Source organism: Podarcis tiliguerta (genome assembly GCF_965153285.1).
Source record: "Podarcis tiliguerta genome assembly, chromosome: 12".
Classification (NCBI taxonomy): Eukaryota; Metazoa; Chordata; class Lepidosauria; order Squamata; family Lacertidae; genus Podarcis; species Podarcis tiliguerta.
Window position 1 is genome coordinate 53,948,655 of NC_139545.1, and position 23,835 is coordinate 53,972,489.

General features: G+C 42.2%; 1 protein-coding gene across 2 annotated transcripts; it reads right to left on the reverse strand.

Moving 5' to 3' along the window:
• Positions 1–1,218: 1,218 nt before the first annotated feature.
• ARF1 (ARF GTPase 1) lies at positions 1,219–21,481 on the reverse strand. 2 transcript variants are annotated; one of them, XM_083406821.1, is made up of 5 exons: positions 21,307–21,481; positions 7,640–7,823; positions 6,368–6,478; positions 3,608–3,732; positions 1,219–2,816 (listed from the first exon to the last, which is right to left on the reverse strand). In XM_083406821.1, the coding sequence occupies exons 2-5, from the start codon at positions 7,785–7,787 to the stop codon at positions 2,655–2,657; spliced, it is 546 nt and encodes a 181-aa protein (XP_083262947.1). In that variant the 5' UTR covers positions 7,788–7,823; positions 21,307–21,481; the 3' UTR covers positions 1,219–2,654. The 2 variants fall into 2 exon arrangements, with proteins under 2 accessions (XP_083262947.1, XP_083262946.1); XM_083406820.1 differs by having other exon boundaries at positions 20,742–21,325.
• Between the last annotated feature and the right edge of the window lie 2,354 nt (positions 21,482–23,835).

A 23,835-nucleotide genomic window follows, 5' to 3' on the forward strand; every position in this document is an offset into this window, starting at 1 on the left:
ACTTAATGGATGAGAAACATGTAAGCAAATGTACTTGCTTTTGTATCAGCAAGCTGTTGGGAACATACCCTCAAATTTGGGGGGTGGGTTTATGCTAATTTCCCATGCTGCAATGACACATGGGGTATATTTTATAGAATGACTTGAAACACCCTTTCCAAGGGCTGAGTTAGCGGGGGATTGTGTGGTTATCAAATAGCTGGCAAAAAGCTGTCATCACAGCAGCCTCGGGTAATAGCCCAGAATGGACAATCAGTTTTTAACTGTATGTAACTGAGAACTAAGGAAATGGCCTTTTGCCAACGAACACCAGAAAAGGACATTATCACTGGGCATGTTTCACATTTTATCCTACTTCTGCCAAGCCAAATTATGTAGGACCCCAACTCACAGGAGTCCTCTACCTCAGCTACTGCTGTAACTGCATCGCCCTTCATTCTTCAGAGATTTTGCAAGGTCCTCCTCCCTGCTGAAGAATCCCTTTAACAAAGGCTGCTGTATTTCAAAAAGTGAAAATCTGGACATTAAAGTTGTTTCTTCTTCTTTTTTGCCAAAGGTGTTGTCATGCCCAAAGTTACTGAGCTTTCTTTTTGCAATATTGAGTGTTTCAGCTATTTTTAATGAAATTCACCAAAATCTACACTGCCATAATTCTGAATGTTCCCGGATTTGTGCGATTCCCACCTGGAAGCTGTTTACGAGGGCTGAATACAAGCTATGTATAGGAAATTCCAGACGTATGGCAACCCTGCTTTTAACAGCTGCAAACATGTTTACCTAGCTGAAAGCAGGTTTTTGGGGAGCCCCTGCTGGAGGAAGGCAATTCTCTAATCCAGTTATTTACATAAAGTGTAGGGTCACTCTTGAAGGGTGGCTAAATAACCCAACTTTAAAATTACCCATAGTGTATATGCCTCATTTGCTTTTTTAACAGTTCTGGCCCACTAGCCTGTTCCTGCCAATACTCTGCCCACAACCCATATGGTAACTCACTATAACCCACAATATGTTCCCAAGTAAGATTTGAACTGGTATGTGGCAGATTACAAGAGGGCATGTTCCGCAGCATTCACAAGTCTGCTTTAACATGATATATACGAGGAAAAAAACAGCTTTGTGGACTACTTCTTTACTTCAATATGCAGGAGCTCAAGGAGGCAGGAAGGGAACTCGTCTAGTCCAAGCGGCTACTCAAAAGCAGAAACTGACGAGCACAAAGACCATGAAAGGCTTTATTCAGTATGTTTTTGGTTATGGAGCCCAGCAAGATGGAACAGGCAAAGCATGAAAACCCCAGGAAATAGTTAAGAGATTTTTATTCTAATAGCTTTAATTACAGTGCTTGTTTGTCGAAATGAAAACTGAAAACAAGTATACAAAACAGTTGATTACTGTGTATTGAAAGCAAATAAAGAGATTTTCCACAACACTAAACAAACCAGTTCTGATAGTTCCTCAAGTTAAAGTTTAAACAGCTCCAGCTTCTTCAGTGTTTTATCAAAATACAAAAGAAAAAAAAAAGTTAAGAGGTCTTCTTGATGGCAAATCTGAACCTTGCAGTATGAGGGATGTGAAGGGGTTTCCACACATATACAGATATGGGAGTGTTCCAAAAAATGGCATCAAACACTTCTAGAATGGAATGAAACTCCAAACTCTCATGCTTTTAGTATTTCCCCCCCTAAACATTTCATTAGGTGGCTTGGATGGCATTTCTTACTTAAGTACAGTACTTGCTGATGACAGAGCTGAGCACTGCTATGGGCTGCTGTACTCTGTGGAAATAATTTGTCTTCTGGAGTACTGTAGTTCTACATGAGAAAAGTCCAAAACACTTGGGGAGGGGGCGACAACAGAACAGGTAAAGGATGGCATCCAAATTAGATGCAAGAGGAGAAAAACGTTCTTGCCCAAATCTGAGAGAGCACTAGAGGGTCATAGTGTTTTACACGTGCGCCAATTTCTCTTAAGTCTGTGGCCTGAACTGAACTGAACTCTGACTTTAGGAGATCTCACATTCACAAAAAACACAAAAGAGGTTGTCAAGCACAGGAAGATCCAGGATGCTGCCCATTCCATGGACCTATAACATGTTAAATTGCTGGTATTCAAGTTGTTGCAGAACTCACAATGGACATTTTGTTCAAGTGTTTCAGCTTTCCTTCTTTTCTAAAAAAGAAACTGACATCTCCAGGCTAAAAAATAGCCACCAAATCTGGCCTCCCCACAGACCTCGCAAGCCAAGAGGGATTGTATTCAGCTCTAGCGTACAACCAGACAACTGGCAACTTTTCTCTGAATCCACTTCAAATCCCTTCCCCAGTACTAAACAGCGAGTTGATTTTCTTTATAATAAAAAAGCTGAGTAATATTGCATAGGAGTACCAGAAACTGTCTCATTGGAAACAAGAACTATTTACATTAAATAAGAAACCTAAACTGTTTTCAGGCTTGGATTTGCCACATGTACAGCATGGTGAAGGACATCCTGTGACAAGAGAAATGAAAACAGCTTCCGGCACTCAATACCACAAAGTAGCATGGTTTGCCACGTTAGAGTAAAGCGAAGGGTGAAGGAGGAGGAGGAGGAGGAGGAGGAGGAGGAAACAAGGAGGGGTGGAGAAAAGAGGGAAAAGAAGAGTATTTTTAGGGCTTCATTTCTGGTTTCGGAGCTGATTGGACAACCAGTCCAGTCCTTCATAGAGACCGTCTCCACTAGTGGCACAGGTGGCCTGGATATACCAGTTCCTGTGGCGAAGAGAATGCAGTCCTAGTTTGTCTGTGATTTCTGCTGCATTCATCGCATTAGGCAGGTCCTGAAAAATGGAAGCAATTTGCTTTAGAAAATGGATTTTTGTTTCCTTTAGAGAATTCATAGGAAGAATCTGCAACACACAGTTCAAAGGTGGCATAATGGTAAGATGTTGCATTGACCATTAATCTGTGCGATCTGGGCTACAGTGTGATATAGACAGAACCAGATCTGGTTCCCTGAGGCCAAAGACATCCTTGTGCTCTCACATGGCTTGCAACAGTAGCAACCCACCCTTCTCAATCCAGTGAGAACACAGAAGGCCCATAGTACAGATCATGACGAGAGTGGAAATTTTGAATCTGGCTGTTTATGTAGCATGCAAAATTCCTAACTTGTCTGAAGTGTGGTGGAGAAAAAGTGGTGGAAAAGTGAGACTTGTAAAGGCAACAGATGCTCTGGGATATTCATATATTCATACTCTGACCGATACTGTTGGTACTTTTAAACCCCTACATAATGGCATTGTGGTGCCACAATTTGTTTGGAGGTGCAGCAGTTCAGGAAAGTCAATAAAGAAGCACTTTTAGCATGGTAAAATCGTATGTTTTGTGTTGCAAGGGAAGTCCCAGGGGCTCCTTAATGCAATTGTGTCATGCAAGAGACAATATATTTTACTTCTGAAATCTGTCAGTAATATTATTTCCAGCCCACTGCTGACAGCAAGGCCCATTGACATAGGCATAAGCAACAGAGGGTGACTGGAAAGTGAGAACTCTTACAGCCCACCATCACAACTGGAGGCAAAGGGAACCTTGGGGTACAATTCTGGCTGCGCTGTTCATGATCACTTACCTGTTTGTTAGCAAACACTAAAAGGACAGCATCTCTGAGCTCATCTTCTGCCAACATTCTCATAAGTTCTTCTCGGGCCTCATTGACTCTCTCTCTGTCATTGCTATCAACAACAAAGATCAAACCTACAAAGGAAACAACAGTTGTTTACATGGACAGGCATGGAGACAGAGAGCCTTTCTGAAAGGAAGTTTTAAGTATGGAACTAGGTTTATTGTCATAAAAATGTGTCTATACCAATAGGCACTGGCAATCTATAATGTAATTTAAATCAAATTCACTAGTTATGGGGCTAAAGCTAGCCACACAGCAACCAAGTAATAGCGAACTATGTGAAGAAGCCATTTACTCAATTTAGAAATCAAGTATTGTTTTTGATCAAGCCAATGGATGTATATAATCTTCTGGAATCTGCTCAAAGTCCAAGGCTATAACAATATCAAAATAATGAGATAATTTTGGGCATTTGCAAACAAGGTAGGAAAGAATGAATAGGAACCCTTTAAATACGAATCTTGGGCTCTTAGAAAGAAAGCTGTAAGAAGTGCCTACCAAAATTCTGTATGCTAAAGCCACAGATGAAAGAAAAAAAGACCAATATTTAGGGAAGAACTGTTTAACATGATGGGACTTGCGTATTTTTTTACCTCCATCTGTCAGTCAACATATCCTAAGATGGTGCTATCTAACCAAGTGTTCAAGAGAAGCCATCCTATAGCTAAGATCAGATCTATTGCTGATGTTTCCATCAGTAACATGCTGATGCAGCCAAATTACAACATACTGGAAAAGCTACTTAAAATAGCTCACCTTGAAAGTGCTTTGACATCTATATGGGAAAAAGTCACAAACTTGAGACCTCGCACAGCTTCATTTACGGAATAGGTATGGAGAAGTTAAATGACATTACTACATAGGAATACCTGAAAGGATGCCCTCAACAATCTCCTCTTAATACCCAGATTACTCAAGGAGGACAGCAAAATGCTGGTTGAATGCTTGAGATGCTACCAAAATGACTGACTTTCTTACTTACCAGGATAAAAGCCAATGTCTAGTATTTTACTTATGAAAAGCAGCCAGTAGACGAGGCACAAATTCATGCCCGAGAAAACATCTGACTCTTGACTTCCTGACCTAAAGCTCGCTTTAGTGCCATGCTGCTGCTGTGGCAACCTTATTACACATGTGCAGGTACATAGGAAGCTTTCATATACTGTAAGTTCATCTAACTCAATTTTGTTTACATCGACTGGCAGTGGCCCTCCTGGATTTCAGTCAGGATTTTGTCAGCCCTACCCTACCTAGGTACTCCAGGAAACATAACCTGGAACCTTCTGCATGCAAGGCATGTCTCTACTACTAAGCTATGGCTCCAACCAGAACCATGAAGGATTCATAGACACGGCAAGTATGGTGAGCTGGTTTTCTGTGCAGAAACAAGTATATCATATTGTTTTTCCAGTGATTCTGAAACTTTAGCTCTTGGGTCACAACAACGTTGACACCATAAGACAAAGTAGCCTCAGCAAGGATTTCAAAAGCAGTGAGACAACAGCCAACAATGTCAAGCTATGTGTCTACATCACCAATGCAGCAGCTCCTATGCTTAAAGGTAAACGGTGAAAGCGAAACACATGCTGATCTGTCACAGCCTTTGCTAAGTCAGCCCTGAGGGCTGAAAGAGACACTCATAAAACAGGTCCAAGATTTAATGCACACAGCAATAACTTCGCTAAAAGATCATGAAGATAACAATCAACAGGCCACCAAATGATCTGAAAGTGGTTTTCATTATACAAATTACATACCCTCAGTTACAACATGCTAGCAGGTTTAGAGAGTTGCCTTCAGTTTTCCCTGGACTTATTCTATTCAAAAGAAGGGACGCTTGGCTAGTGTTGCTGACATGAACACCCAAAACAGACGAGTAGTCCATGGGTTCAATTTGGCCCACAAAAGGCCTTCAATTGTTCCCTGGGGTGATATGGAGGAGTTACACACAGGTGTACAGCTACTTTAAACCAATGTATGGCCAAAACTACTGCAGAAGCTAGAGAGGGGACAATTGGGCAAGCTTGCTAGGCACTCCTTTTGTTTGGCTGCCAAACACTGACACAAAACCTGATGCTAACACTGAAGGTACTTGTACTGACCATGGCATACTACTGGAGCTAGTTTTTGTACATCCTGTGGAAAGGAATCATATAGAATCTTGAGATTAATTTTTGGGAACACAGAAGCTGTCTTTTGTAGAAAGAATCAGAAGACTGGCCTATGTATCTAGCTCTTTACTGTCTGACAACAGGTCTCCCGGGTTTCAGACAGCAGTGTCTCTAGATCTCCGTTGGAGATGCAAGGGACTGAAGCTAGATTTTTATTTTTGCAGGCAAAACTATGGTTCTCATTTAGGGGAATGCAACTGTTAGCATACTTGCAAAGAAAACACTCAAAACGCAATTGCAAGGGTTATGTCACATATGTGAATGAACTAAGATAACCTAAGCTGGCGCAGAATGGAGATGTCCTATCTTGATGCTTGTGCTAAGAAAGGACTGTCCCTACTGCAAGTTTCGCATTCTGAATGACAAAAGTCTGTGGGACAGAAAGACCTAAAGACATATCCCATCACACTCAGTACTAGACAGGTAGCTGATACGTTTACTTCATGCTATCAACATAGTTATGGAGTAACTGAAGATGCCTGAGTGGGTCTCTATAAATACAAAAAAAAGTGGTCAGTTACAGAAAATAGCTCACCTTGTGTATTCTGGAAATAATGGCGCCAGAGTGGTCTGATCTTATCCTGACCACCTACATCCCACACTGTGAAGCTAATGTTCTTGTATTCTACAGTTTCTACATTGAAACCTGAAATAAAAAAGTGGGAGAAAAGTTGAGCCGTTAACAAGTGAAACAACAAGCTCATCCATATTACCCAAGCTAAGGTAGAGAAGGAAATGGTTGAATTCAATTATATGCTTGTTACCCCACACACAATCTCCTGACCAACTGGTCCACATTTTAAAAGCCAGTCTTAAAATGTATATTCAGAATATACACCAATACCCCCCATCAAATATATACTTCATAAGGAGCAAACAGCTTATTTAACACAGATTTTTGCATTTGAAATGGCAAGTCAGTGAGCTACTATAGTCCAAAGAGCTGAATTGTATTGAAGGCCACTCTGAAAACATATTGCCAAGTGAAGAGCCACTAGTAAGTTAGAATACGTAATTGCACCTAAATATTATTTACTTGTCATTTTCAAAAGCATACAGGCCAAGCTTCACGTATTACAGTGGTATCTCCAGCTGCGGATGGGATCCGTTCTGGAGCTCCAGCCAGATCCTGAGGTTTCCACATCCAGAGGTGCCTGTTCTGCACATGTGCACAGCGCAATAGAGCGCTTCTGCACATGCATGAGCGGTGAAACCTGGAAAAATACTTCCAGGTTTGCCGCTTTTGCAACCCGAAGTTCACGTTACCCAAGGGTAACGTAAGCCGAGGTTCTACTGTATTTTGCATTGTTTCTTCTTTCAAATGTTTGCCACGGGTTTTTAAAGGATTTACAGGATGACACCTCTCCTATGGCTAGTTTCTCAATTTTAAAAAGGAAATACAACTGACCAATGAGATAACATATTATATATCACAGCAGATATTAACCAAAGCAACAAAAATGGCTGTAGCAACATCTTAACATTCATAGACATTGTCAACATTTTCCTCCCTCTACTATTCCAGCATTAGTCAAATCCTTTCTTGAAGAGAAGCAAATTAAGAAATATTGGAGTTGTATCTTGTGCTCTCTAAGCAATGAGTTCTAATGGATCTATAAACATGGTTAGAGTGACCAAATGCTTATTTCACCTGGGTAACAAATGCATCATCAGACATATGCAGACCAACCATATGCGAGTTTACTCAACAGTACTGTCAGTCTGTGTACAGTTCCAATCTTTATCTACTTTTAAATATGTTTAAAACAGTCACATATTTGTAAAGGGAAGCTGCTTAATATCTTACCTATAGTAGGGATGGTAGTTACTATTTCACCGAGCTTAAGTTTGTACAATATAGTAGTCTTTCCTGCAGCATCCAGCCCGACCATAAGTATGCGCATCTCCTTTTTGCCAAAAAGGCCTTTGAAGAGGTTAGCGAAAATATTCCCCATGCTTAAGTCTGGTGCTCACTCACTGGCCAAAGAAATCTAGGAGAAAATAAATTCAAAACAGTTAGTTCTGTACAGTGTGATGATCACGCCCTGCTGAATCCTTAGGAGTAAAAGCCCCTGGAACCCAGTGAGATTTATTTCCAAGTGTTAAGTGTGAAAAGCCACCTCACAACAATGGAGGCTCAATGCAGAGCAGAAGTTTTAAGAGTGTGAACAGGGATTAGATTGGAAAGGTCATTTTCAGTGGTGGGTTCTCAGCTTTGGATACTGCAAAAAGACCAACAGTAACACATACTTTTAACACAAGACACACAAAATGGGTTTTGTAGGAGACTGCAAGTAGTATGACTATCTTGGCCAGATTGGGGGGGGGGGAGAGAGAAGAAAGAAGCTTGAGGAATTCCCACCATCCAGCTTGAATGGTAGCCCCTCCCTCTCCCATCACAGGGCCTTCTGCAGAAGCATTTTGTTTTGAATGAAGCCGTCTTCTAAACAAATGGACTTTTCCATTCTGTTTTGTTTTGAATCAATGCTTGTTGTTCAAGAATCTTAAATAAACTTTGTGAGGTCTGCCTGAAAAGGGTTGTATGGATACCTTAAATGAAAAGTTTGCTGCCGTAAATGCTTTTCATATTCTTCAGTATATAGTATTCTAGAGAAACCATTCAAAGTGTACAAGAAACCCATTTTTTTATACTACTGCTTCTCACAGATGTGAACATGAAATCTTTATTACGTCAAAACAAAGAAAATGACCACTGGAGTCGGATTTAGGTAATGTCGTGCCTATTTCACAACTTATTCCTATTGATTTTCAAAAACTTTTTATTTTGTAACCAAACCTTGTAACAAGCAAGGCAAGGCACCAACAAAGGAGCAGTAGGGCGAGGACACCCCTAAGTTACAGTGGTAACCCGGATTAAGTACAGTGGTGCCTCGCAAGACGAAAAGAATCCGTTCCTTGAGTCTCTTCGTCTAGTGTTTTTTTCCGTCTTGCGAAGCAAGCCCATTAGCGGATTAGCGGCTATTAAAGGCTTAAGGGATTAGCGGAGCAGCTGCTAAAAGGCTATTAGCAGCTTAGTGCCTTAGAAAAAGGGGGTGGGGAGTGGAAAAAAACTCCCAGGAATCGCAAGACATTTTCGTCTTGCGAAGCAAGCCCATAGAGAAATTCGTCCTGCGAAGCACCTCCAAAACGGAAAACCCTTTCGTCTAGCGGGTTTTCCGTCTTGCGAGGCATTCGTCTTGCGGGGCACCACTGTACTTAATTTGTTCCGGAGGTCGGTTCTTAACCTGAAACTGTTCTTAACCTGTCGCACCACTTTAGCTAATGGGGCCTCCTGCTGCCGCCGCGCCGCTGGAACACGATTTCTGTTCTCATCCTGAAGCAAAGTTCTTAACCCCAGGTACTATTTCTGGGTTAGCGGAGTCTGTAACCTGAAGCGTCTGTAACCCGAGGTACCACTGTACTCTGAGATGGCATAACAAGACTGTATTGACAGTATTGTCAGCTACCATGGAGGTCTTACAACTCAAAATACATTGTGAACCTAAATATACTGGATTGTATCAAACCAAGCAGTCCCATTAGCACAAGGACTTCCACTTGTGCACTAGATCTCTCCCCCCTCCTTGTGCCCCCACCATGACAATTTGCAGAATAAATTTGGGGGCCACACAGGGGGAGGAGAGGTTGTGTTGCAAAGTCCTAGTGCTAAAATGACTAGCATCCAGGTTTTAAAATGTCTGAGTAAAAGCATAATGCTACCAATTTCCAGCATTTAAAAAACTGTCATACATATGCTATAGTAACAAGGAAGTTAGTATCATTAGCAGGAATGTCATAATAAAAGATTATTCCACTTTCCTTAACGGGGAAAAAAAATCAAATGTGCCTCACTAATCCACAGTACACTAGGCACCACTTCCCCAAAATTAGGATTGACTTGATAATTCAGAGATGGAAAAATCAGATTCCAGCAGAGCCATTCTTAGAAAAAGGAATTATATATTGGTAGCCATGTGGACTTTAAAGCACTTTCTTAGAACAGGATCACTGCTTGTCTTAAAAAAAACCATTACCTTTATTTAGCAACAGATTTCACTGTGGCGGCCAAAAAGAACATTTTATATACAGTGAGTCAACACATGGTTCACACCTTTATTACACTTACACACACAAAGATCAGGAGTAACATCGTGACTAGTTCATATTAGCAAAGCAGATTTTTCCTACAGTTTCAGTCATTCTCTCTGTCACCAGAGGAACAAACAACAATCCTTATTTGGTTAGAGGAAGGGCCTTGTAGGAGTAAAAAACAAGTCCTGCTTTCTGGCCACGGTCTCCATGACAGCTTTTAACTCTCTGCCTGCACCTTGTGAAGGTACACAGCCCTTCCAATGCTCTGCAACTTATAAGCAAATTCACCCATTTTCTCTTTTGCTCCACAATTAAATACTAACCTAGCAGAAAATGCAATTATCTATATTATTGTAATAAGTATGTATCAATGGTCTTAGATCACTGGGAAGTGGCTTTAAATCAAACTCAACTATGTTATTCTGGGACATCACTTTTCTTTTGAAGATGATGCCCTGCTTAGAGCGTCTCTTTCAGAAATTAACACAGATGCCAAGAATATTCCATGTTTTCTTACAAAATATATTCCACATGCTTGCTAGGAGTGCTCCAAAGATAATCAATCCATACATTTCACATTTCAGCTTTGTAAATTAACACATCCTATCAACTTTGTTAGGACAAGCTGACAGTATAACATGGTAGTCACACAATGTTCGGTTTCCTGCAGATCACTGTCAACACCACTCAACAGCTGCTAATTGCATTTCCAAAAGTATGACTCTCAAGAATGCTTCAGGAAACAAAGACACCTCAAAAATAACAAAGAAAAGATTGATGGCCAAAATTAAAAAAAACTGCATTATTGTCACAGGTTTCTGCTAGAAGCTTAAATATTTTGAGATTAAACCCCTGCTTTTAAACATGCCAGACACTAAGCACATGATATGAAACTCATGAGAAAACTGCACGTACCAGGGGCTCAGTTACGTTTGCTTCAAATACCACCAAAGATATTAACTTTATGCAGCAACAAAACTGAGAGGGCACCACTTACCTGGTGCCATGATCGATGGCATAAAGCAACTACAAACATTTAGGTGAGTAGTTATTAATAATAATAATAATAATAATAATAAAATTTATTTATACCCCGCCCTCCCCAGCCAAAGCTGGGCTCAGGGCGGCTAACAACAGTCAAAACAATCCAACATTCTAAAAACTTTTCACCATAAAATCAATCAAAAACAAATTGATGGCAACCAGCAAGCAAGACCCTGTGCAGATTGCCAGAGGAGGGGGTCAGGCTGCGCCCTGACCAAAGGCCTGGTGGAACAGCCCTGTCTTACAGGCCCTGCGGAAAGATGTCAAGTCCCGCAGGGCCCTAGTCTCTTGTGACAGAGCGTTCCACCAGATTGGTGCCACAGCCGAGAAAGCTCTGGCTCTAGTTGAGGCCAGCCTAACCTCTCTGAGGCCTGGGACCTTCAGGATGTTTTTATTTGCAGACCGTTTATTAACATCAGCTCAGCATACAGTGTAGGAATCTTTCCTAGGAACTTCTATTCACTGCCACACAGTGATTTCTAACTGCATGTACCCATGCTTAGATCAGAGGAAGGGAACCTGCAGCATTCCAGGTTCCATTAGCTCTAGCCAGCATGGCTGTATGATACAGCTCAACATTTAGAAGCCCATAGGTTCCCCAGCCATGGTTCAGGAAGAAGCTGCATACAACACTCTGAATACCTGACTATTGTGTGCCCATAATAGCTTATTTCACACAGTCCATACATATCATTGCATAGTTGTGTCTAAACTACACATGAAATATTTGTAGCTCAATTGCCTCTGGCTGTTTACAGTATTTAAGATAACATCAAAACTAAAATATTTATGCATCACAGCTGTGTGTACGTTTTTACTTAAAATCTCAACCCATAAACTCTTGAGTAATTCTACAGACTTCAGTAAGGCTACTCTGGAGTTGGAAAAGACTAATTTTCAGGTTCCACGGGAACAGGATTAAATAAAAATCATGATTATGCAATAGTTCATTGCTGCATTTCTTGACCATTTTGGAAATTTACAAAACTATAAATTAAGTGTTAAAATAGTGCCATGGAGATACTGGAGTACAATATGCAACTATTTCTGCCTTTCTCCAAACATTTCCACTGCTCTTTCACCGTTCTTCCTCCAGGTCCAAGTAACCATTTCTCCTACTTATTCTATACAGTGGTACCTCGGGTTAAGTACTTAATTCATTCCGGAGGTCCGTTCTTAACCTGAAACTGTTCTTAACCTGAAGCACCACTTTAGCTAATGGGGCCTCCTGCTGCCGCAGTGCCACCGGAGCATGATTTCTGTTCTCATCCTGAAGCAAAGTTCTTAACCCGAGGTAATATTTCTGGGTTAGCGGAGTCTGTGACCTGAAGCATATGTAACCCAAGGTACCACTGTACTTTGTCTCCCACCCCCTCACACACCTCATGACTAACAACAGCTTTCATTCCCCGACAGAATGTGCAGAGATTTTTGTATGCAGTTGTGAACCTTCTGCCTGCATGGACTACAAATACAAGATGGGCATTAGAAAAGGAATACCTTAACTTTAAAACTAAACCAACTCACTAGCTAGCCAAACCAATGTTTTCAGTATCATGTGCTGCTTGCTACAGAACAATTCCCTTGTGGTCAAGACTGTATGCACACATTAATCCCCAACTGAGACTTACAGGTTCTCCCCACAATTATAGTTGTGCTTTTCAAAAAATAAACTAAAGAGTGCTTCAAGATACTAGCAGTGTCCTGGCTGTTCATGTAAGAAGTGTAGACTGGCTAATGTGCACGGATGCAGCACAAGCATTTGTCCTATTTAGTGTTGGCCATTTAGCATCCCTTCCAAGTCCCTTCATGACGAGGCAACAGCCACCAACACATACACTTTATTCACTATACCTTATGGACTGCAGACCGGTGTGAACTTCATACAGGGAAATTTATTTCATATTTAGCACTCCCTATAATAGTAGACGAGCATGTATCTCCATTGCATCCAAAGGAAGAGTGGGGTGAGGAGACTTGTTCAACGGTACAGAGCCCTTTATTCTTAAAGAAAATACAGCAGCAGGGTCTTTTAACACCCCTTGCCTCCCCTCAAACATCAGTCCTGTTTGCCTATGTGTACTGACAGCATGCTGGCATAAGGAGCTCCCTGGCAGTAAGTCTCTGGGTCTCAAACATGTTCTGCTTTCAAAGTCATAACAATTAGTAAAAGGGAACACACTGTGATATCACTGTGTGGTTGAATTTCCTATTACTGCTTCACTTGCTCATTTGCAGGGGCAGGGAAACCATCCAATGACTCCACATTCCGCGGTCTTTACTAGCTGTTACAGGAAGAGGAAGATATTTCATAGGGCTGTTGCTTCTTGAAGCATCTACCTATCCTGCATAATGTCTAGTTTAGTCGCAAACATATATTTCAATAATTCTATAGCTCTTTTAACACAATTTTTGGGCTCTTGCACAGGAAGGCAGATTGCTAGATACAGATACATGGTGCAACACTACACATTAAAAAAAAACTCTGCATGTTCCTTGAACATGCCTTCATTTGTGACCAGCAATGAAACCTAAATGGATTTCTAGACAAGCAAAGAGAATAAACAGCACACAGGCCTAGAGCAAAATACTTTTTCGCAGTAAATGGCTTAAATATTAAGCTGCATTAATTGTTACTCAGCACAGAAAGGTACTGAACTGTTTTTATACTCTAGTGAGATTATAAATCAGAGGAGGAAGCAAACAATAGTGTGTAACACTTCTGGACTGCGATGCCTATGAAAAAAGAATTTGAGAATGGAAATGTTAGCATGTGGTATTTCACTTCTCCAAAAAATTACTTAGAAGTAATATTGTTGGATTTTTGCATACTGCAAGAAAGACTGCTGAATAAATTTTAAAAGTTGCAAAAGCTGAAAGCTTACTAAAACTCCTTACCTAAAAGCTGCAAAAAAGGTGCCCGAGTGACATTTCAAGGCTGGACAGCTGGCATAGCAAAATATTCAAGTTAGTAAAAGGAATTCCTGCAGATCAGTTTAATGGAACTTCACTTTCACATTCTATTCCGACAGTGGCCACAAGGCATAATCACAGTTACTCTGATTAGATAATGTTAATACTGTACTGAATTTTTGTCCTGCAGAAATGAAGGCAAGATTCACTCATTGATATGTCTTCCCAATCATATGCATGGTACATTATAGGTAACACCCAGGGAACAACACTCACTGCATTTAAAGCCCCATTTACCTTCAGTGCAATTCTATACATGTTTACTCAGAACTATGTCAGACTGAGTTACATGGTGCTCACTCCAAGCTAACTAGGTATCTGATTGTAACAATTCAGAAAAGAATATCCAGCTGTTCTCCAATCCTATAAAATAACCATGTTTTAAAATGAATCCTAATTAGACCATACATGATTCAAAGTCTTAATGAAAAAACAATTAAGTCATAAAATATGTTAAAATACATTTGAATTTGAAACAAATAGGACAATGATAGAGACTCTTACCATATCAGGGTATAAGAAAAGCAAATGATTGCTAACTGCTCAGACAATAAATGCCCCTGAGCTAGGGTATCAAGATTCCCCCATAAGGACTATTTCCCAGTTTCAAATGGGAAGCAAGCAGCACTTAAGTCAGCTATTTAGGTATGATAGTAACACAGGCATTCATATTTTGTTTTCAAATGATCTCTTTCTACAGCACTAGATCTTTCATAGCATGAGCATACTATATCTTGCTTACTCAAATAAGCCATGGAGCAGGTCAAGGAGAAGATTAATTGAACACTTTCATGACAAATTATTTTTGTCATGAAAGAATTTGAACTTTCAATATTACCCAGACAGTGGGAAAATGTACTAGCTTCAATACCTAACGTGTAAATAGATTTAAAATTAAGACTAATACAACAGAAAAGAATATTTAGAGTTGGACCCTTTACGGTTGTATAAAAAAGGTTAGCTAAGATAGCTCAGTGTTGGAAATGTGGCAAGGAAAACATATTTGTACAGTGTTCTTTACTTAAGAAGTTTTGGGAGAAAGTGCTAGACTATGTAACTATGACTGTGCAGAAAAAGTTAAATCTTTCAGAGGAGAACATTTTATTGAACTATATACCTGCAGTAAGGAAATTATCAATGGGACAACGGAAATTGATTTTCTGTGCCCTAATGTTGGCCAAGAGATTGATATTGAGGAATTGGAAAAATAAAGATATGATACCCTTCACTCAATGGACTGATATGACATAACTGGCAATTTATGAACAGACTGCTTACAGGCGCAGACTCTGTATGGATAAATACGATAACATTTTGAATGAATTTATACAAAATGTAGTATGCTATTAACATTTACATAAGCACTAGGACAATAGCACTATACTAATTTATGCAAGAATGCGTGGGAATATCATATACTGTATTGATTTTTGTGTATATTTTCACTTTTCTATGTTTCTTGTTTTTCTCCCTCTCACTTTTCCTTTTTTTCTGTATTACTTTACTTCTTTTAACTGACATCACCTTAATATAATATAAATATTAAAAAAGACAAATTATTTTTGCAAAAGTAGTGCTTAGGGTAGCCGAGATTCCCTCCAAAGGTAGGCTAATCTGCAAAAAAATTAAAATGGTTAGTTATGTATTATTTGAATGCTTCCTTTTATCCAAAGGGTGGACTTCATGCAATGCATACATACCTTACCTGGTTGGGGCAATAAGTCAATACCTTAAAAGTGGTTGAAAAATGGATTAGAAAAAACTCATGAAAAGCAAGTTTAGCAATGAGTAATAGCTCTCTGACTGCTAAATAGGACCTCAATGTTTTCAAAGGCAGCATACCTTTGACCCTAGGACTCAACAAGCAGCAGCTCATATGGTCAGTTTGTAATCTTCCCAGAGATCTCTGGCTGTTCCACTACTGAAAACAGAATGCTGAAGAGATGGACATTGGCCTCATCCAGCAGGGCAATTATTGTATGGAGTCTGCTTGGAGAATTAGAGGCACAATGAACGTGATCCCCCCCCGTACAAGTTTATCATACATGAGCTATAAAGAAAGAAACCTCATTACAACAAAGGGGTAGTTAATGCTTACACTTCCAACCATACAACATGCTTCTTCTATAAAGTCTAAAATAAGACTAATATGTATTAAAAGTGCAGTTCTGGTGCACATTATCTTAGAAACTAGGCAATAAATAAAGAAATAGAAACTTCACTGAATTACGTCACAATCTGAGATTAATGATACCTGTAAGAGATAGCACTGCTTTATAACAGGGCTGATTAACCCCAGGAACAAAGGTCTGATAAAGTTTCCCAGCAAATTTTTCTGCACCACCTCCCAAACCACATGGATTTTGGAAACAATGGGAAAAGCAAAAGAAAAGACAGCATATGGTGGGGTAGAGAAGTTACTGTTTAGAGCAGAGGTAGTCAACCTTTTTATACCTACCGGCCCACTAATGCATCTTTCTTGATAGTAAAATTTCCTTACCACCCAACAGTGCTCGATGGAAGGAGGATTCAGCCTGTGCCGTAGAACCCACTACCGTGGACCAGGTTGACAACCCCTGGTCTAGAGGGAAGCTTGTGTGGTGCTGAATTGTCATGTCTTCAGCATATTTGTTTCCCCAAGGAATTTGGATAGCACCAGTGGTCTGGCATTTGGTGGCTATTATATGTCCATTTATGTGTTGGATGTGGTGTGTGTCAAACTTTAAAAAAAAATAAAAATGGGATAAGCACTGCAGTATATCTATTCTGTACTGCTATTCATCATTCTTTTGATAATATTTTTATATTTAGATCACCTTTCCACCTAGGAGCTGAAGGTGGCATATATGGCTCTCCTCCTCCAATCCCACCCCCCACAGCAGGGTAGGTTAGGTGGAGACAATGTCTGGCTCAAGGTCACCCAGTCAGCTTTATAGCTGAGTGGCAATTTGAATCCTGGTCTCCTAAATTTAGTGCTTTGGGACTTCTACCTGTTTTGTGAAGAAACTGACACATGTAACTTAAAGTAAACTAATAAACACCTTAGTCACCATATTGATAAGTGATGCAATGATGACAACTCCTTCCCTTTTGATTTGTGTGCCTGCAAGTGTACATGCATACTGTGAATGTGTGCGCAGAATATGAGGGTGGAGTGGCCACATCCACCACTGGCAGGTGGCCAAGGGTTGGAAACATGTGAATGCCTTGGGCCAAAAAAGATCACCCACACTCACTTTTTGAGGAGTGTGGAGTACCTTGGGAAGAACTCCACAACCACTTCAACAGTTAACTTTTTTTCTAACTTCAGAAATAATGAGTGCTTCCAGTTAAGGCTTCTTGGTGTGCCCAACCCAAGTAAGAAACTTGAAGTTGAAGACGACAACCGACAAGGTCAAAGACAAACAATGAAGCTGGCTGATTTTATGGCCCACAAAGTTTTAATACAGTGATAAGTACAACCTCATGCTACGGTGTAAGCTGATACTTCCCTGAAGGAGTTTGCACAACAGACAGTGCCTGTTCCCTTGTGGTCGAAAGGACAGCAAAGTTCTTATGGCTGACTAATCCAACCTCCCATATGACAATGCAATCAGTGTTAGAAACTAAGTTATGAAAGTTAGGAGCTAAATGGGACCTTAAACCTAGGTTATAGGTGCAACAAGGGAATGTCTAGGCACAGTTTTTAAATAACAAGAATACAAAGTTGAAAATTAATGAACTGCAGCTAAAATATTATGTTCATTTTTCACAGGCTCTAGTCCTTCCCCTGCCCACCCCCCTAATACAGTGGTACCTTTGGTTACGAACTTACTGTATTTTTTGCTCTATAAGACTCACTTTTTCCCTCCTAAAAAGTAAGAGGAAATGTGTGTGCGTCTTATGGAGCGAATGCAGGCTGCACAGCTATGCCAGAAGCCAGAACAGCAAGAGGGATCGCTGCTTTTGCTGCACAGCAATCCCTATTGTTCTGGATTCTGAGATTCAGAATATTTTTTCTCTTGTTTTCCTCTTCCAAAAACTAGGTGCGTCTCATGGTCTGGTGCGTCTTATAGAGCGAAAAGTACGGTAATTCGTTCCAGAGGTCCGTTCTTAACCTGAAACTGTTCTTAACCTGCGGTACCACTTTAGCTAATGTGGCTTCCTGCTGCTGCCGCGTGATTTCTGTTCTCATCCTGAAGTAAAGTTCTTAACCCGAGGTACTACTTCCGGGTTAGTGGAGTCTGTAACCCGAGGTACCAATGTGTTCTTAAGAGGGTCTCTTCCCAGTCTTCAGAGATTAGCCAGAAGTGGGGAGGCAGAAAAATGTCCTCCTTTCCTTCCACTCTGCAGTTTTAATCTGAAATCTTAGGTGCGGGACTGCTCCCAGGGCTCAGAAACTGCTTGCGCTAATGAAATTCCTTCGCAAAATGTGGCTAGAACAATGGGAGTTTCGAACACACGAACAATTCTGTTCTAACCCTGCTCCAGCCAATTAACCACTGAATCCCCCAACACAAGGACTGTTATGTAAAACAGTCATGGCCCTCTTAGAAGCTGCATCTAAAGAAGTTAGTCAGAAGAAAATGAGAGAGAGAGAGGAAGGAAAAGTCTGCCTTGTTCTTACACATGACCACACCAACCTCCTATCAGTGTTCATTCTGGAATATATACTATTTCTTCACTGAAGATGTACAGCCAATTTTCCTCAACAAGCACCGAAGTAATTACCTGCACCTCCCCTACACACTACTCACAAGCCGTGGAGGCCTTCAACACTCTCTTACAGCCTTCTTTAAATATAGAAAATTAAGCACCACAGTACATGTGAATACAAGAGTGTGGGTAATATTCTCCTTCTTCTTTGCACAATATCCCCTTCTTAAGTTCAGATACAGGGGCAAGAGTGGATAGATAAACACTAGAAAAGGAGGGAGAAACAAAACTGAATGGTTGGGAAAGCTGAACTTCTCTAATTTGGGTCCTTCCTTATTCTGTAGGTTTCACCCAACATACCCAAAGAATGCACAGAAACACTTCCTGGATTTTCACACACTTACTTCTAAGCTATAGAGTTTAAGCTAAAAACATAAGCTAAACAATGTTTTTCAAGGAAGGGAAGAGGTCTGTAGAGAACTAAATAATTTAAACAGTATTCATGAATGGAGGACTAAATGTATTGATGTAGTTTATTAAGAAATAAAACCACCACCAAACACCTATAATTACAAGGCATACATAATTAAGAAAGGATATTGACCAGCATTTACCTGGTATTCCTTCACAGCCAACTTGGAGCTACTTATTCAAAGGGGCCAAGGAGAAAGACATAGGTACTAAACCCCTTCACTGGAGAAACCTATTGCCCTTCCTCATTCCCTCACAGACACACTGCGGTTCTGTCACTACCATACAAGCTGGCAAAAAACCCAAGTAACTCAATGAGAAATATTTCAACTGAAATCGTTTTAGCTAAAAATATAAGAGGATGGATTGTTGCCAGTAGAGTGCATCTGGCTGCAAAGACGAGCTGTGCCAATGAGCGCAGGATTGCCAATGTTGTAGTGTATTTCAAGGGGGGGGGGGCGACTATGAAATAATTCCATGGAGCACTGCTGCATAAAGTCTCGAATCTCAACCCTGGAAATGGTATCATAACCATTTCTACCCTAGAAATGGGGGACGAAGAGGAGCTTTCTGTTCTGCCATTTTACACTTTTTCTGCACTTGCGTAACTTTCTGTCCTGCTGATGAAGTCACCAGTGAGTGACTAAGTGATCAAAATCAGCTTCCCCACCCCATACCCAGAAACCTCGGGAACAACTGAAGGAGACGAAATAAAGGAAGCGAAGACCTGTCCACCTATCCTCTATGTACCCCAAATGTTGAGATCACAAACTTATTGGGGGGATGGGATGGGGGTGTTGCACTCAAACAACAACACCAGGGGCTCGAACTAAGGAGCAGGTCACGATGGCATGTGCCCTCATAGTTATGGGAGTTCCCCTCCTTCTAAGTGCAGCTAAAACTAAGTAGACATGCCTGTCAATCCTCAACTGTTCAGTCAAGGAGGGTTTTCTATTTTTTATTTTTAAGCCTGCTACTTTAGGAAGTAAAGGAAAGCTACGTGAAAGCGAGTCGGGGAGGAAGGTGGGACGAGACATTCCTATACATTTCTACAAAGACATAATAATAATAATAATAATAATAATAATAATAATTCTTAAAGTGTTTGAAGGAAGTGCCCGGCGTAAATTGGGGCGAGTGCGGGGGGGAGGGGGGAGATATGACCACAAGGATAAACAGCTAGCTGTTTACAACATTAAAAAAAAAAAATACAACGAGAGGGTCTTTTTTTGGGGGGGGGGAGCAAGAAGGGCGGGCGAAGGAGGCCTGGTTGCTTCCTCGCCGTGAGCCGTTAAGGTTCGATGGTTGGCGAGGACGACGTTCAAGGGTGGGCCGTTCGGCTGCTTCCCGCGACTATCCAAGGAAGTCTCCCCTCCCCGCTTCAGTATTTTTCAGCCTCAGAAGGGCCTCTTCCCTCCCCCCCCCCCGCCCGCCCGCTTCCTCCGCCGAGGCCAAGCCTGCAGTGCGGCCTGCGGCTCCGCTCCCCTCCCCGGCCTGGCGCTGAAGGCCAAACGGAGGAATGGCAAGAGAAGGGCCCGAACCTCCGGGTGGAATTCCTCGCCATTATTACCACCCTCCCTCGCCCGCCGGCCGACCCTGAGCTAGGCCCAAGCGCCGGCACCGCCCGGCCTCTCGCCTCTTCCCCGCCCGCCCTCAGCCTAAAAAAGCAAAGCGTTGAGGGTTGCGCTGCTTACCGGGCGGCGTCTCGGTCTGCCTCGTTGCTTTGAACCCGGGGCTGCTCCTTCCCTGCGTTTTCCTCCTCTCTCTCTCTCTCTTTTTTGCTCTTTTCCGTCCCCCCCTCCTCCCCGCCTTCCTTCTTTCTTCCTCCCTTTTCCCTCCCTTCTCTTTCCCTCACTGCGCCCAGGCACACAAGATGGCGGCTCCCGGCGGCCACGTCAGTGCCAGGGAACCTCGCAATGCACGACGGGTAAGCAGGGAACGGCTCCCTCTTTCTCTCGGCCTCACTCGCTCGCTCTGTGCGTGCGCGTGGGTGTCCACCACCCCTCCCTCCCTTCTTTACCTCACGCCGCAGAAAGGGGGGCGAGAGAAGGAGAGAGGAGCGCCGGAGAGCAGGAAGGTTGAAGGAGGCAGGGGGCGGGGCTTTGGGAGGGGCGGCCAAAGGAAGAGCACCGCGCGTGCGCCAAAGGGAAGGGGGAAAGGCAGAGCGGGCGGGGTCACACTCACACAAAAACCACACGGGAGCAAGTGGTGGGGAAGTGTAGTCAAGAGGAAGTTCTAGGGGAGCATGCGCGCTCGTACCCTTGGCTCGTGCCCATGTAGACCGTTAGAACGCCGGCTGGGGAAAGCGCGCGCGCGCGCGCCTCTTCAAAATGCCGTTGACGGCGCGCGGCGGTGGAGGTCGCCCGGCGACAGTGCGCGCGTGCGTGCGCGCTTTCTCACGCAGAACGGCGGTTAGCCTCGCGCTCGAGAAAAGAGGCAGCGCCGGAGCGCGCCCGGCGGACAAGGGGGCGGAGCCTTGTTGGCCGAGGCTGTTCTCTTTATCCCGCCCCGTCGTCGTGAGGCGACCGGGGAACGTGGTTTCCCTCAGAATATATGCAATACTGTAGTTCCTCGCGGAGAAAGAAGCTTTCTGCTTACTCTTTTAAAAAAAAAAACGTGTTCTGTCAGTTTTAAGCACGTGGGCCCAATGCACGCCTCTTAGGAAGCATGTCCCCATTGAATTTAGCGGAGTTTCTGAGTCGAGTAACAGCCCCTTGGACGAGTGTGAGGGAATTTATTGGAAGATTTCAATACAGGCTGCCAGGGCCATAATGCAGAACAACAAACCCGTGTGTTGCAAACTAAACACAACAAACAATACAAGCAACACGCAGAGCAGTATACTAGATATACTGTATACTAGATATGCCATAATGCAGACTGCCATAAAACACACATGAAGTAATAGACAAAGCAACAGAAGTAGAATATGCGAATATTCCATGGTTGTGTAGTTGGGGTTCTTTAAAACCACAACATTAGAAGCTCCGCTAGAAAGTACAGTTTTACCTCAGACCAAGAAAGGATGCCAGTCTGGTTAACAAGCAGAGTCAAAAACGTTGCTGAGGGCAGGAAGCCTTTCTGTAGAAAACAGAAGTCCAAATGAGAACACAAAGGTACACAAACTGAAAAGAAGTGTAAGCAGACAGCAACAGGGATGCTAAAAAATAGAGAAGAATTTGAATAGCACATTCAAAGACCGTGAAAATATTACTTAAATGCATTGGTAGCAGGAGGTGATCTAGTGAAGTAAATGGATTACAGGTGTGCTAAGGAAGGAGAAGCTGAATGAATTATTTGGATGTGTCTTTGCAGCAAAAGAGTCTGAGGAACTGAGGCAGATAGTGGTGTTGAGGTTGTCAGCATCGCCCTTGAGCCAGTGTCACCAACTGGACTCATCCACTCAGCCCCGACTGGGCTAGGCGAGCTGGGTAGCACTTCCAGAAGACCACCTTTCTCTCAGGAACAGGTCTAAGTGCTGTGGACTCACAACTCAGAGCCTTGAGCACCTCAAATCACTCCAACAAGAAGACAGTCTTTGTACAGCAGAGTACAGCAGAGCATAAATCACTCGGACGACAGCGCTGAAGAATATCTTCTTTTATTCACTAACAGCTACTGTACTATACAAACTATATACAAATGGAGATGCTGGAGTGCACTGAGTGTTTCAGCTGCTTTCTGCAGCGACCTTATCTACACAGAGATAACACTCAGTCTTTTCTCTCCCTGACTGACTCACTCATTGACTCTCTCACTGACCGACTCTCTCTTTCACTGACCGACTCACTCTCTGACTGTGGTGCTGGAGCAGAATATGTAGATATCAGAACACGCCTCCTCCTCTCTGCAGAATCAGCAGACTGCTCAGGAGATTCTTAGATATGGGAGGGGTGAAATCTCCTCAGAGGTGTTTATTCTACCTTATTGGCAGAATAAAAGCTGACAAGTTGCTGGGTCTGGAAGGCATCCGCAAGACAGTTCCTAAAAGAACTCAAATGTGAAATCTAGGACTGGGAAGTGGCCAATGCAACTCAGGCCAGTTTGCTTAAGAGAAAACTGGTGGAAATCTCTTGCCAAGAACAAGTCTTGCTGAAGTGGAACCAGCATGGCTTCTGCAAGGGTAAGTGCTGCCACACTTAAGATCTTCGAGAGTGTCGTCAAGCGTATACGTAGATAAAAGTGATTCAGTCGACATGGTGTACTTAGCCTTTTGAACAGCCTCTGACAGAGTACCTCACCAAAGAGTCCTAAGTAAGCTTAGCAGTCACAGAATAAGAGGAAAGGTTATCTCACGGATTGGTTATGTTACGAAACAGGAAGCAGGACTATCTTGGCTCAGAGGCTTCTAAGATTAGCAAATAAACAAACACATACGGTATATTTCTTCCTACTTCCTTGAAGTATTTGCAAAACTCCTTTTTGGTATGAGGTTTTCTGTGTGCACACCCCACTATGTTCCATTCACAGCAATGAACATGACATAGGTGCTGTGTTTGGGTAGGGTCATTTGAAGTTCTGTGCACATTCACTGTTTCAGGACCTGTTCAGAATGAGACGTTTCAATTAAACAAAAAAGACACCTTTTTAACATAAAGAACATACAAGCGCAGCCAAACTTCTTGTACTTGCTGTAGCACACAGGTAAGTTAGATCCCACACGTTGTCATCAGAAGTACTATGTAGGTATATGTTAGAAATCAAAGGTCCTTCTTGCTGACTGTCGGTCAAAAGAGGCAAGATGGAATCAATGGAGCATAGCTTTGCCTAACTCTAAAGACCCTAAAC